Consider the following 15,075-nt stretch of genomic DNA (forward strand, 5'->3'; position numbering starts at 1 on the left):
CAGTTCGATAAGAACATAATACATTTAGTATGAGCAGTCTTTTTATCCAAAAATAATTAATTTTTTGACATCACTTTCAACATATAGTGAAAGAAACCAAAGACAAAACCAAAACTTCATAGATGGTAATACACTAATGGGGTGTTTGGGCATTTTGTACACCAACATGGATTTTATTTTATGCTATACTTCTCCAATTAAAGAATGATCAGTGATGTTGACTGAAATTGAAGATAAAGCCAATTAAAATTCATTATTTAATTTTTTTTTTATGAATAGGATCAATGTACATGCCAACTAGAAATCTAACCTTTATAGTAATCAAACTTTTGAACCCAGGTTGCTACATCCACTTAAATTTAAATATTAAATCTCTGTTAAAACTGTATCAGCATGAATTTTAATGTGTCTCTATAGTGGTGTTCAGTCTCAATCTTCAGCCCCTGATTATTTTTAAACTGGAGAAATAGAGAATAAAAAAATCGCATCTCTCCATGTTAGTGAACACAGTGTGCCATATCTTGCTCATGTGTTATTATCCCTATAGAGTTTAGTTTTGGCTTTGATCTCTCTCTCCCCCCCCCACTTCAAGCCACTGTGTGCTGGGACTGAGGTAGTAAAGTTTTTTTGGATAACAAGACTACTGTTAATAAGGTTATTATTTGTGCTATTATTATTCAATATGATAAAAAAAAGTAAAGAAAACAGTTAGGGTTTTAAATGATTTTTTTTTGCCAATGCTGCATTTAGGACATCTAGATGCCTGGTGTACATAAATATTAAATGCTAAAAAACTTATTATGCATAAAGACCATTAAAAATATATCATGAGGAGGATGCTAAGGTGGCTGAATATGAAGCTGGTTAGTTTAACAGAACAGAAAAAGGATACTCTGAGTATCAGAAATCACTGGCTAAGAGGGCAAAGAACAGGAACAAGAAGTTTTTCACATATGGGAATATAAAAAAAAAAAAAAAAAAAAAAAAAAAGAATGAATCAGATTGAATCCTTGTGTAGTGGGTATGGAAAAGTCTTAGATAATCCAACTGACATTGACAAATTGAACGGGTAGTTTGTGCTGATCAATACTACAAAATCCCTTCATAGTGAGTAAAACATTGTCCAATATGGGCTGTAGCAGAAATATGTGCAATGGACTATAACATTAATGTAAAATAATATTTTCAATTCAGTGCCTATTTCACCTGGAAGTCTTAGACACTAGACAACAGGAGAGGGGAGTCACTTGGTTTGAAAAATCTTGGTTCCATCTTACAAATGGCAGACCAGGAGGCTGATAAAACCTGTGGCCATGTTTCAGCATGCTTGGTAGAGATGCTGCAGATCAGTTGAAGAGGGAGGGGAGATAAGAGTGGCACCTCCGTAGCCAGGTGGGAAGGAGCAACAGTGCGTAGCACACGCTTCTTGATTAGACCGGGGTTCGAGCCTGTCACCACCAAATATGGAGGATGCGGAAAGGTCAGGGAATGACCACCGCATATTCCCGGAGCAATATGGCCTTAGTTGCTAATGCTCCTAAAAACCAAAAAACAAACAAACAATAGTAGTAGTGGCATGTGATGCAAGAAAGCATGTGTATGAGCTTATGCAGCATCATCCAAAAAAAAAAAAAAAAAACACACCATTCTCTCCAAATGCCTGTCCAATTCCTCCTTAAATTTATTCAACCTATCAACTTCCACAATGACAGATGGAAGTTTGTTCCAGCAATTAACCACCCGCTGGCTAAAGGCAAATTTCCGCACATCTATTCTACATTGTCTTTTCTTAATTTGAATTTATGCCCCCTTAGGTTCGTAATCTGAACAAGTGGAAGGATCCCATCAGAATTCAGCGTGCTCAACCCATTCAAGGCCTTATACACCTCAATCAGATCACCGCGCAGGTGCCTAGTCTCCAGCCATTGCAATTTGCAGAACTTAAGCCTCTCTTGGTAAGAGGATCCCTTCATTCCCCTCACCAATCTTGTTGCCCTTCTCTGTACACGCTCAAGTAAATCTACATCCTTCCTAAAATGAGGCCTCCAGACCTGTACGCAGTACTCAAGGCGTGGCCTGACCATTGCCTTCTACAGAGGGATAATCACCTCCTTTTCTCTGCTAGCAAAAGGAGGTGATTATCCCTCTGTTTAACTGTGAGATACCAGGACACACTGACCAATGCAAACCAACTGCACTGTATTACAGTAGCTTTATAAGGTTATAATGTTTCGACTTTATAATCCTAATGGTGATAGCTACTTAATAGGATAATGTGTAATGTTACTAAACCCTCAGCAACCATTACTGATTCCAGGGAATTTATGCATGCTCAATCCCTATTTCCCTGGGCTGAAAGGTTACCAGAAATGTCAATCCAATAGACCATTCATGGGATGGGAAATAAGAAATACCAGTATGCATGGCTAAATAATGCAGATGTTTTCCATATTAAGATGAGTTGGTTTGTTACTCTAGAGGAGAAATGGAGGGCCTACATAGTAAGTGGCTAATTTATATACAAGGGGTAATTTATCTACATACTATGAACAACACTGCAATATCAGATTCAATGAAATGCTACAAGAACTTCCTACCTCCATTTCGTAGTTTCCTCAAAAAATCTGAACCGAAATGTTTGAATGTAATGGCTTTAATAAAAATTTTAATAAAAAGGTTATGTTTTAGTGATGCACCAATATATGTTACTTACAACTAGAGGACAAAAGATATTAGTATTAAAACAAAATGAAAGGTGTTAATATGATTAAATTGACAATACATACACATTCATTTATGTATTTTTTATTTTCAATTTTTTTAACATTTCTCTCCATTTTTCACTGTATACACAATTAATTAGATCATATACATCATAAATTATAAGATTTTTTTCCCAAGGACATTATATATTCTAAGAAGTGGATGAATTAACTGTAAACATAATTTGAATAAAACAGCAACTAGAAGTAGGTAGTAAAATTTACAATCTATATCAGTAATTGCACTCTTTGCTTATTTAATTTTATTTCTCAGTTACCTTATATCAAGCCTTCGGAAAGGATGTTTCCCCTTCTTACCCTTTCCTTCCAGGTGGCACACACCCTATTAAAAAAAGAAAGAAAAAAAAAAAAAACATTACATTTCAGATGTTAGCAAACAGTAATAATTCATGATTTATTAACAAAAAAAAAAACTTTTTATGGATTAACCAAGAACACTGTTTCTATGCATCTGCCATATAGCCCACTCATTCCTCCAGTTAATACATGACAACAAACATAATATCCAGTGCTTCAGCTACACTATGTGGTGTATGAAGAGCCTATATGCTATATACGAAACAAAAAATAAATTAATAATAATTTCTAGATTTCTACTATTCCAATTTTAATGAAATTTGGGATAACCCAACAAAATTTTTTTTATTTGGCCCATCTAAAAGAGCCAAATAAAATCTTTTTTTGTGAAACTCCATCCACCAGGAGTTAAATTATTAGAATGTAAATGGACAAAGAAAGAAATAATAATTGCCAAATTCTATTGGTCTGGTTTTAAAGAAATCTGCAGTGGCTCAACAAACCTTTCTGATGAGCCAAATATAAAGTTTTATGAAAATCCATCTGTTACAACTAGTTATTATATGCAGATGGATGGATGGACGGACAGAGTGAAGACAAAGGGAACTTTAGATGTATATGTTAACATGCCTAATCAAGCAACATTCATGTTTATGGTTCTAAACCTTTTCAGTAACAGCATCATGTTTGTACCATGCAACATAAAGTGGATGGGAATATATGTAGTGATGCTTTATTTGTACAATTCAGTGTGAGAAGAGGCAAGCTGAAAGATTTAATGAATTTGAATGTTGTATGATAATCAGCACCAGATGTACTGTTATACGTATTTTCGAATAGGCAAGATGAAAGATTAAAGTGAATTTGAACATCACATGGTAGGTGCATATACACTGGTATAAGTATCTTGGAACCTTCAATCCAACTCGGGTTTTAACAGATAACTGTGTATCAGGTATAGCGAGCCTGATCAAATACAACAATACACAGTCAATGTTGTGATCCTATGGTTAGAAAGCTCACTGATGTGAGAAGCCAACGGATGTTGGCTTCTCACAATTAGCGAGTTGGATTCTGCAATACTCCAATAGATGGAGTATTGTAGCTGACAGGGGAACCAAATTCCACTGCTGTTAGCAAAAGAACATTGAAGTAAGTTACAGTGGGTTCAGAAATGCCGACACTAAACAGTGCAAGAGTGGAAAAAACATTGCCTGATCTGATGCAACGGATGAATCATAGTTCTTGCTGTTTTACACTGATTATAGGACCAGAACATGGCAAAATTAGCATGAATCCATGGAACCACCTTACCAGGATAATGCAAGCTGGTAGTGGTGGCAGCAATGCATTGGTGCTGAGAGTATTTTTGCAGTGCCGGGTTTGCTGATACCAGTGGAGCAATGCTTACAAGTGCATTTAATATATGCTTATAAATGTTTTCCAACCTAGTTGTTGTTGTTTGGTTTTTAGGAGCATTAGCAACTAAGGCCATATTGCTCTGGGGATATGCGGTGGTCATTCCCTGACCTTTCCGCATCCTCCGTATTTGGTGGGCACGGGCTCGAACCCCGGTCTAATCAAGAAGTGTGTGCTATACACTGCTGCTCCTGCCCACCTGGCTATGGAGGCGCCTTCCAACCAAGTGCATGCCTTCACAGTTTCAGTGTATCCATCTGTTCAATGGGTTCTTTTGACATGATGATGCATCGTGTCACAAGGCCACAATTACAGAACTGGTTCCAGAAATGTGAGAGTAAATTCAGCTTACTGCAACTGCTTTCCCAGTCCTCAGATCCAAATACAATTGAGCTTTTCATTGTGAATATCTGTATACAGTCAATATCAAAAGTTCTAAACAAGCATTTGAGTCAACACGGTATAAGCGTCCCTTTGGCATACTTTTGACACCCTAGTTGAGTATGCCAAAATAAATTTGGACTGTTCTGACAACTAAATGAGGACCTACTCACTATTAGATATGTGTATACCTAATAAAGTATGTGAAACATGTACATTATGCCTTACCCTGCTCTATTACTTCTTTGTTAAAAGAAATTAAAACATTCTGTAAACTTTATGTAAAAACATCTTTGGTGGCACCTACTAAATTTCAGACTGAAGTAAAACCAATTTGTCATGATTTCATGACACAGAAATTACATCATTTGATGTCACTTACAGTTTTTTGATTTGATTGACAGACTGGAAATGACAATTTTACAACACAAAAATTATTTGTCGCAAAATTGTAACGGAATAGTGAATCCCAAGGAGGCAAAAGAGGTGTTAATCAGGTTGTCAATGACAGAAATGGCATCATTTTTGGTTTGGTGATTTGATCCACACACCACAAATCATGATTATTCACGGAATGACATCCCTTGACGTCACTTCTGGTTTGTCGATAAAATAGACAAATCTGAAATGACAATTTAGTGACACAGAAATGATGTATCAAAATCACATGTTGACATAATTTTGTTGATTTGAAGCACAATTCATGTGCCAAGGCATGAATGGTGCTTCTAATAGACATATCTGTCGTTTAACCAGCGTTATTTTTTTTGTAACATGTGAATGCATGTTTGTGAGTTTGAAGCCTCGCTAGAAGAGACAGACACTAACTTGTCGATCATTGCAATGGTGTTTTCTTTGTTCTCACCCAAAGGATCTTTGGGAGTGTTATTTAACCACAGAAAAATGTGTGCGTGTGGACTACTGTGATGTTGAAATTCTATGCGCTTGAAAAGTTGACCATGTTAAATTGACCAAATAAGGTTATAATGTTTCGACGGCAATATGTTCATAATTACATCCACAATCTTCTTAAAGCATATCGTACAAGTTACAGTATCCTCATTCACTAGCATCGCCTTCTGCATAGTCAATGTTGCTTGCATTGTCCGCACTAATATTGTGCCCCTTATTCTGTAACTTGTACAACGGCTGAAGCAAGTGCAGCCAACCTATTTCTTTGGCAACATTGTAGGTTTACAGAGCTGTCTAATCATAGCGAACAAATCACACTTATGCTGAGCCCAGTAGTAGGTCGAGTTTGGAATTGTCCTTAGGAAAGCCAAATTGTTTTCAATACAGCTGTTAATGTATTCTTTGGATTGAACTTGCTCACGGGTACGTTTTGTATCTTTACCATATATTTGAAAGCCACCGTCAAAGAGCCTCTCATGATCAATCTCATTATCTTCATTGCTATGTAAAGGAGATGACATGGAGTAAAGCCACATCGGTCAGATCGTCTAAGATCACTTGTTGCCATCATGAACAGAGTCACACGTCAATTCTCTCTGAATGTTCTAGATTGTCTAAGATAAATGCTGGGAAAGGACAGTTCAAAAGTTCTTCTGCATGCTCATCAAACAGTGAGCTCTGTGGCACATTAGTTTCTCCTGGGGTGATTCTAAGATATTTATATTCGTACCACGTTTGCTGTTGGGCAATGAAACTTTCCTTGATTGGAACCACTTCCCTTATGTCGTTTTTAGCCAAATTAATTTTCATGTGGCTGTCATCAAAGAATGACTGATATATCGTGATTTGATACAACTGATAGAGGCATGTCGACCAAATATTGAAGCCATGCTTTAATTGATCACTTTCTTATTTTCATTTATTTATTTTTTTGCTGGCTTCCAGGCCTGGGCAACCTGGGAGCAGGATTGCTGGCACCCACAGGTATTGCACTACCTCTGGTGGGTGCGGGATATGGACAATACGGCAGCATTCTGGGCCAAGTGATCGATGTGCTTGTTTCAGTCCATCTCCCTTTGCAAGCGATGAACCATCTCATATTGACTGAAACAGGCACACTGATCACTTGGCCCAGAATGCCGTATTGTCCATACAAGTGTCTCAGGTGCATTATTTGTGCATATAAAACGCAAGAAAATATACGAATCCAGCTATTTGATCGGATTGGGAAATATACAAGTCAAATGGGTAATTAGGCTATTGGCTTGGGTTTCGCTAACCTCTTCCAAACCTTGATTCGGTATAGTAAGTAGCTGGCATGGGCATAAAATGTTACATCGTTCATAACTTCGGTTCTAGCTGTTCAATTTTAAAATGGTTCTGATTTTCATCAAAGATGTTTTCACATAAAACATCTTTCGTGTGTACAGTGTACACACGCAATTTTTTTAATCCCCAAACAATTCACTATAAAAGTTGATGAAGAGAAGTGTTATATTTAAGCTATTTGAAATATTCATGCTATTCCCATTTCCACAAGATAACTATCTAACTCTTGTTTGAATTTAGCCACACTCACTGCCTCTGTCACACTGGGACACAATTCATTCCAGTATTTGACAACCCACTGCCCACAAGTGAACTTCACAAGTTCCAGTCTTCTGTTATTCCCTGAGATTTTATATTTGTGCCAATGGGTTCTTTTCTCACTTACGAGGGAGAACAGGGCACCTTCATTCATTTTACTCTTGAGCAGCATGAACAACAGAATAATTAAGCAAAGTGTATATTTTGCAACTCTGGCGAACGCTAAGTTTTTAATTATATTTACCTGTTTCATCGACTTCATACTAAATTATTTTCGATAAATAGCTTATAGACCTAGTCAAGCTCCTTGGTTTATTTTGAATTAAATAGTGATTTTGAAAGTTAATTAATACTTAGTGTCCATAGATTTACCATTCATAACTTGCTGCCATTATTATACGATACAACATATATCCCAAACTAGATAGCGTAAAGTTTAACGTAAAACTAGATAGCGAAATATGTAGCACTGTATTAGAAATCTGTTAGCTTAGTATAGTACAGTACAGTATAGTATTATCAATTAATCAGTAAAATTTATTAATCTTATTAAATTTCATTGTCAATTAAATTGTACTTTTTTAACTAAATACATATGACCTAGATTTTACAAACGTAACATTATAAATTAATACATATAACTTGATAGGAGGTATGAGTCATATAAAGTAACGCATGGTAATACTCGATACTGAAATATATATATCCAAAGTAAAATGCATTAATAAATTTAATAAATAAATTTAATCCAAAACTAAATTTGATATATAAACTATTCCAGATCCGATTAATGCCATCTACATAAGATTAAACATTACATCCGTCTGTATATTATTAATATCTTCTAAGTATAATATCTGTAAAAGAGTGGTAGAGGCTAATGGTGTAATTTACACAAAGATTGCAGGTTATAGTGCAAACCGAGAAAAACCAGTACAACGTAACTGACCCAGAAACATAAAATCTTATGTAATGCCAGTGGTATCCTGGAAAAATATATATATGCAATACAAAGTAAGGTAAACCTTACATGTAAAATTATGTTAAAATTGAAAATAAGTTAATATAGGTAAATAATAGATACATTGAAAGGGACTTTTTAGAGGGCTAACCCTCTCAATGTATCAACCATAATTAATGAGCTATCCTTTTTTTCTGTTGTCATCGCCCAGCATAACAGTATCCAAAAGATAGTTAGGTAGTATAACTTAGCAATTACAAAATAAAGTAAGGTTGTATATGATAGCAATTCCAAATAATGGTAAAGTAGTATATGTTAGCTTAAATTTAAGCTTAGATTTAATATAATTAAGTTGCAAAGCACGAAAGTATATCACAATTCAGTTGTTAGCTGGCTAGATGACTATTAGCCCGACGGATAGCTAATTTACAAAATAATAATAATAATAGCTAGCGTTACAAAAGAGTAATACATAGCATTATGTAGAACTATATAGAAAGAGATCCATCCACTGTTAGACATATACGTATGTGGTATATTATATATCATATAGTTAACAAAAGTAGCATAAGCTAAAAGAAGGCGAAAGGAAGTACGGTAAAGAATAGCTATAGTACCTCAATCCCCCTTGAATTGTTCTAGTCACCTACAACTAGTATTTGTTGGTGACTCTATTGTCGGGGAAACAGGGAACATACTTTGTAAAAAGGATAGGTGGAACAGGACCAGGGTATGTCTGCCAGAGGCAAAGGTTGATGACGTTGTAGAGCGGATATCATCTTTTAAGGGCACAAAAAGTGATATAGTTGTATGTGTTGGCACTAATGATATTAAGAGTAGGAGACCGGCAGAATTACTTAACAAGTACAGGTCACTGTTGAAAAAAAGGTGTGAATTAGGGTTGAATTTGAAAGTGTCTGCAATTCTGCCCAGACACGATAGGAGGGAGTATAGGATGAGAGCCTTGTCGATCGATTCGGCTCTGGAAAGATTGTGCAAGGCTCAAGGGGTAGAATTTTTTTAACTTGTTAACTTGTTAACAGGAGAGATTGCTTCTACAGGGATGGGACACACTTTAATAGAAAGGGTGCAAGAATATTTGCTGATGCTATCAAGGCAGTGTTTGTGGGTCGAAAACCGCTAGCTCGGAGGGATACATGGACTAATAGATTAACAGTAGCCGCTGGTAGAGGTGAAAGTGATTCTTGCACTGCTTCTATTTGAATGAGCAGCAACCTGTAAAACAAGGTGCAAGGGATTCCAGAGACTGGGAGTCATTGTGAAACAAGTAAATACATGGGATGTGTCTAGCTAAGAATAGGAACAGGTGCATGTATACTTGAGTGAACACCAATGCTAGGAGTACGTTAATAAATTTGATGAATTTGAAGTGTTGGTCAAAACATCAAAGGCATATACTGTTGGGATATCAGAGATATCCCAACAATATATGCCTCTATGTAGTGTCACATAGATATAAGGAATGCAGAACTGGAATTTGGGGAATACAATGTGTACAAGAAGGATAGGAAAGGAGGAAGGGATTATGCTATTAGTTAAGAAACACATAAAATCCAAGTAAATACAGCCAGTCGATATGGCTGGACAGTGCAGTGTCGATTCAGTTTGGTGTGACATAAGCACTAGGAAAGCAAAATTGAGAGTAGGAGTGTGTTATAGACCTTATGACTCTGATGAGTATAATAACCAACTGTACAGAGAAATAGAGTGGGCCAGTAAATCAGAGTGTCTTATAAAGGAAGGATTTTAATTTTCCAGAGAGTAACTGGAATTTGTGGGTTGGTCACTCACACACCAGCAAGGCTTTTGTGGATTTACTGGATGATTGTTTTCTACAGCACCATGTTCAGGAGGCAACTAGAGGCAGTAATACTCTTGATCTGATTACCAGTAGTGATTCTTCATGCATTAAGAATCTGCAGATAAAGGAACCACTAGGTGGCAGTGATCACAGTGGGATTTACAGTGCTGAAGTGGGATTTACTCAAAGAGGTAACTACCATCAGGGGTAAAGGGAAGGGTTTTTGCTTTTGTAAAGGTGACTACGGTGGTCTGAGACAGTATTTCAATTCTATACGGTGGGACCAACTAATGATGTTACCAACAGCAAATTCAAAATGGGAAGCATTCAAAGAATTAATCTTGGAAACTACTAGGCTTTTCATACCAACTAAGAAACATTGTTCAAGATTTAGGCCTAAATGGATGTCAGATGAACTAATTAGATATGTGGCAGAGACAAAAAATGCATGGGATACATATAAATTAATGGGTGACGCAGAAGTCTATGATAGATATAAGCTGGTCTGTAACCAAGTCACTTTTTTTTTTTTTTGGTATTTGTTGGCGCATAGGCTTCAGTGGCCATAATGCACCTCCCAAGGTTTTTGTAGTACTTTTATCCAAGCCCGAGGCGGGAATCGAACCCGCAACCTTTGGGTTCCCAGGCAGGCAATAACCAAGTCACAAAAGGAGGGTAGGCAGGCAAAGGCAGATTATGAGAAATCTTAGGCGATGGATGCAAAGAAAAACAGCAAAGAGTTCTTTACTTATGTAAATTCTAGGAGGAAGGGGATGAATGAGTTTGGTCCACTTGATACTGATGGTTCAACTGTTAATAATCCTGCTCAGGTAGCTAACAAACCAAATAAGTATTTTGCATCTATATTCACACATGAGGAGTTATTCAGGAAGGGAAATACCGGAGGTGAATTAAACTCTGACAGTGAGCTAGATGATTTTGTAATAACTGAGAGCAAAGTGGAGGAGAAATTGTTGATGATAAACTCAAGAAAGGCACATGGGGTGGATGGGATCTATCCAGTTATATTAAAGAAGGCAGCAAAGGAAGTAAGAAAACCTTGGCCATAATTATGAGAGCTTCCTTGGACTCAGGGGAGGTACCCATGGACTAGAGATGTGCAAATGTGACTCCAATACACAAAGGAGGATCAAGGGTGATGCAAGTAATTACAAGAATTGTTAGTTTAACTTCTGTTCCAGGAAAATTAATGGAGGAACTGGTTAAAGAAGCACTGCAGGATTATCTAGACAAGACTTCAGTTATAGCTCGGACCCAGCATCGGTTTGTTAAGGGAAAGTCTTGTTTTACTTTTTTTTTTTACTTGTCTAACCAATTTCATTAGATACTATGATGTGGTCACAAGGGAACTGGATGAAAAGAATAATTTTGATATCATATATTTGGATCTTAGAAACGCTTCTGATACTGCTACACATGGAAGACTGCTGCACAAATTGGAGCAGTGTGGTATTGGAGGCAAATTGCTGCTATGGATGAAGGGATGGTTGAGTGGGAGAAGCCAGCAAATGGTAATCAATGGACACTGTTCTTTACGGACTAATATTATTAGCGGTGTCCCCCGGGGTTCAGTGTTGGGTTCGCTGTTGTTTTCTGTTTTTATTAATGATATGGATAATGGTATATCAGGCTTAATGTTCCAGTTTGAAGACAATACGAAAGTTGGCAGGGTTGTTAATGACAGCACACTGCTGCAACAGGATCTAGAAAAGTTGAGCAGAGGGGAAGCAGTAACCCCACAGTAACGTATGAACTGTGTGGTACTATACTGACAGTGGTAGAGAATGAAATTGACCTGAGGGTAATTGCGCTGGCAGATATGAAGTTTTCTGAACAATGCAGACGGTTTGCAAGAGTAGCTTATGGTGTCTTGTCAATGATATACAAGAATTTCTCTAGCAGGGAAAGGAGGTCATTATCACCTTGTATACAGAAATGGTCAGGCCATACTTTTAGTGCTGTATATTGGTCTGGAGGTCTGATTTTAAGAAGGATGTACAGCTGATTTTAAGAAGGATGTACAGAAGGGCACCAAGATTAGCGAATGGAACAAAGGATTGCTCTTAGGAAGAAAGGCTTAAGTTTTGCAAATTACAGTGTCTGGAGACTAGGCACCTGCGAGGTGATATGATTGAGGTGTATAAAAGCCTTGAATGGTTTGAGCATGCTGAATGCCGATGGGATTCTTCCTGTTGCTCAGAATAATTGCCTGAGAGGGCATAAATTCAAATTGAGAAAAGACAGTTGTAGGATAGATGTGCGGAAGTTTGCCTTTAGCCAGTGGGTGGTTGATTCCTGGAACAAAAAACTTCCATCTGTCGTTGTAGAAGTTGATAGCTTAAATAGATTCAAGGCAGAACTAGACAAACGTTTGGAGTGAGTGGATGGGTGAAATGCGAAGGGTTTTTTTTTTTTTTTGGCTGATGCTATCATGCAAGAAAATGATGTCACGCTTTGCTTTCTTGCATCATGTGACTTTACTAATGCTAATACTCACCCTTTCAGCACTTTATACACCTCAATCAATCTCCCCTTATATGTTCAGTTGTCAGATTTTGCAGAATACACTTTTTAACTGTTCTTTGTGCATCAATCTACACTCATCACTGGTAACACTTCCTTGAACAATCTCCAGAACTTCTTTCTTTTAGGTGCTGGCTCCATACGTGAATACAATATACCAAATGCGGTCTAACTATCATCTTGAACAGAGGACATCCTTCGCCCTACTAACAAAGGTTCTATAAATCATGGCCCATGCGCCTTCTCAGCTGCCTTTTACATTCTATGGAACATTTCATGTTCGGTGGACAAAATCATAACATCTAAATCTTTTTTTTCACCTTGAACCATTTTTATCACCTCTCTCCCTAGCTTATATAAATGTGACTGGAATTTATTCTCCACAACCTTACATTTAGAAGCATTAAATTTCAAATGCCCTTTTTCAGACCACATATGCCACCATTCCAAATCATTTTGAAGCAACATGCCTGGCTGGGATTGTTAACCTTCATATCATCAGCAAACTTTGACAACTTCCCTTGGATACCTCCATCAATATCATTAATGAAAATTAGAAATAGGAGGGGACTCAACACTGAGCCCTGAGGGATCCCACTTGTTACACTGGTCCACCCTCTGTCACCTATCTTTTAGTTGGACTGCAAAACAACATGGGTTCTTGCTATAACTTCAATTTCCTCCAGTTTATATAACAGCCTTCCATGATGGACAGTATCAAATGCTTTACCGTCTAGCTTGTAGTAAATTATTACCTGCATCCAACTTTTTAATGATTACATCATAGTAATTTATCAGATTGGTCAGGCATGACATCCCTTAATGAACGCATGCTGGGATCTATTATTCTTGTTGAGATAGTCCTGAATGGCATCCTTAACCACAGACACTCCAATCTTTCCTAACACAGACATCAAACCCATTGGCCTATAGTTACCTTCCTTCTCTTTGGCACAACCTTTGTGGATTAGGGAGATATTAGCACTTCTCCAGCATCCAAGGGAATCCTTTCGGAGTTCAATGACACTCATTAACATTCCCAACTGTTTCATACACTAATATTCAGTCCAATTAATTACAACCAAATATGTATCATCTGCACCAGACGACTTGTCCTCCATTAGCTTTTCTATCCTCCAGTAGCTTTCCTGACAAATGCTTGGCTGAGATCATTATATCACTTATAGATCACTTGTTTTTATCTACCCCACCAACATATACTGTCATAGCAGGGTGAAGTTTTACACTTCGAATTGAGTAAATAAATAAAGTTGATTTTGGTGGGAGGACATGACTGTAATGCAAGAGTTGTCTTTAGTCACTGGTTCATTTGCTCGAAAGACAATGGTGGGAGATGAAGGTAGGATTGCATGAAGAATTTTAAATTGATCATGCTTTAAATATGGCCCTGACATCAAGCATTCCAGATATGTCATGCTTGAGTGTTTGACCAGTTGCTTAATATGTCATAACATATGTTAGCTTTGTATCATAAACTGCTTTCTCTTTAGTTCCAAGGTTTAGAAGACAGCTTATTAACTCAGTGACTCACCTGTGTATTCTACACAAAATAAAAATAAATATAAAAAAAATTATTATTAAACCATTTCAGGCAAAGAATATCACATTTAAATTAAAATATGTTTGAAAATAAACATGCTAAAAATTAAGAAAAGCTTTATTCTATTGGCTAGTGATTTATCTTTGTATTAACTTTGGAAAGTTAATATAAAACTAATAAAAATTTTAATTTTATTACTGATAATATACAAATAGTATACGAGGTGTGACAATAAAGCTTCAAAAATAATTCATTTAAAAATTATACAGATGTGAAGCCATCGCCTTTGAAGTAGTCCCCTTCAGACTGTACACACACATTCCAGCATAGGATCCATTAAGCGTAACATTTCTGGTACTCACGTTCTGGTATCTGTTTTAATACCCATGTTACATTATTCTGAATTTCAGAAACTGACTGAAAATGCATTCCTTTCATGACCCCTTTTTGTCGAGGAAATAAAAAGAAGTCACAAGGAGACAAATCAGGCGAATACGGAGGGTGCTGCAATGTTGTGATCGATTTTGAAGTTAAACACTCTAACTACAATGGCGGAATGTGCGGGAGCATTGTCATGATGCAAAATCCATGATAAAGCAATTTTAGGTCGAACCCAGTTTGAAGCCTTTCCAAAACTTGAAGGTAAAATTGTCGATTGACAGTTTCATTAGGTGGAACAAACTCTTTATGGACGATTCCTTTTCGATCAAAAAAGCAAATTAACATGGTTTTCGCTTTTGACTTAGACATTCTCGCTTTTTTGGGTCTTGGCGAGGAAGCTCCCTTCCATTGTTGACTTGCCTTTTTG

The 15,075-nt window shown here is 36.9% G+C and overlaps 1 protein-coding gene across 4 annotated transcripts in view; it reads right to left on the bottom strand.

Annotated features, from left to right (window-relative positions):
- Window positions 1-15,075, bottom strand: part of LOC150081578 (DNA polymerase beta-like) — a 235,180-nt gene that overhangs the window by 34,735 nt on the left and 185,370 nt on the right. For 3 of the 4 annotated variants that reach the window (XM_090379432.1, XM_090379433.1, XM_090379431.1), the window contains one exon: window positions 3,041-3,105. In XM_090379432.1, the coding sequence (XP_090235558.1) occupies window positions 3,041-3,105 (65 nt within the window). Of the gene's footprint in view, window positions 1-191; window positions 222-3,040; window positions 3,106-15,075 lie in introns of those variants that run through there. The other variant, XM_090379435.1, reaches the window with a different exon arrangement.

The sequence above is a fragment of the Mastigoproctus giganteus genome, chromosome 8 (assembly GCF_048544385.1).
Source record: "Mastigoproctus giganteus isolate SK-2022 chromosome 8, ASM4854438v1, whole genome shotgun sequence".
NCBI lineage: Eukaryota > Metazoa > Arthropoda > Arachnida > Uropygi > Thelyphonidae > Mastigoproctus > Mastigoproctus giganteus.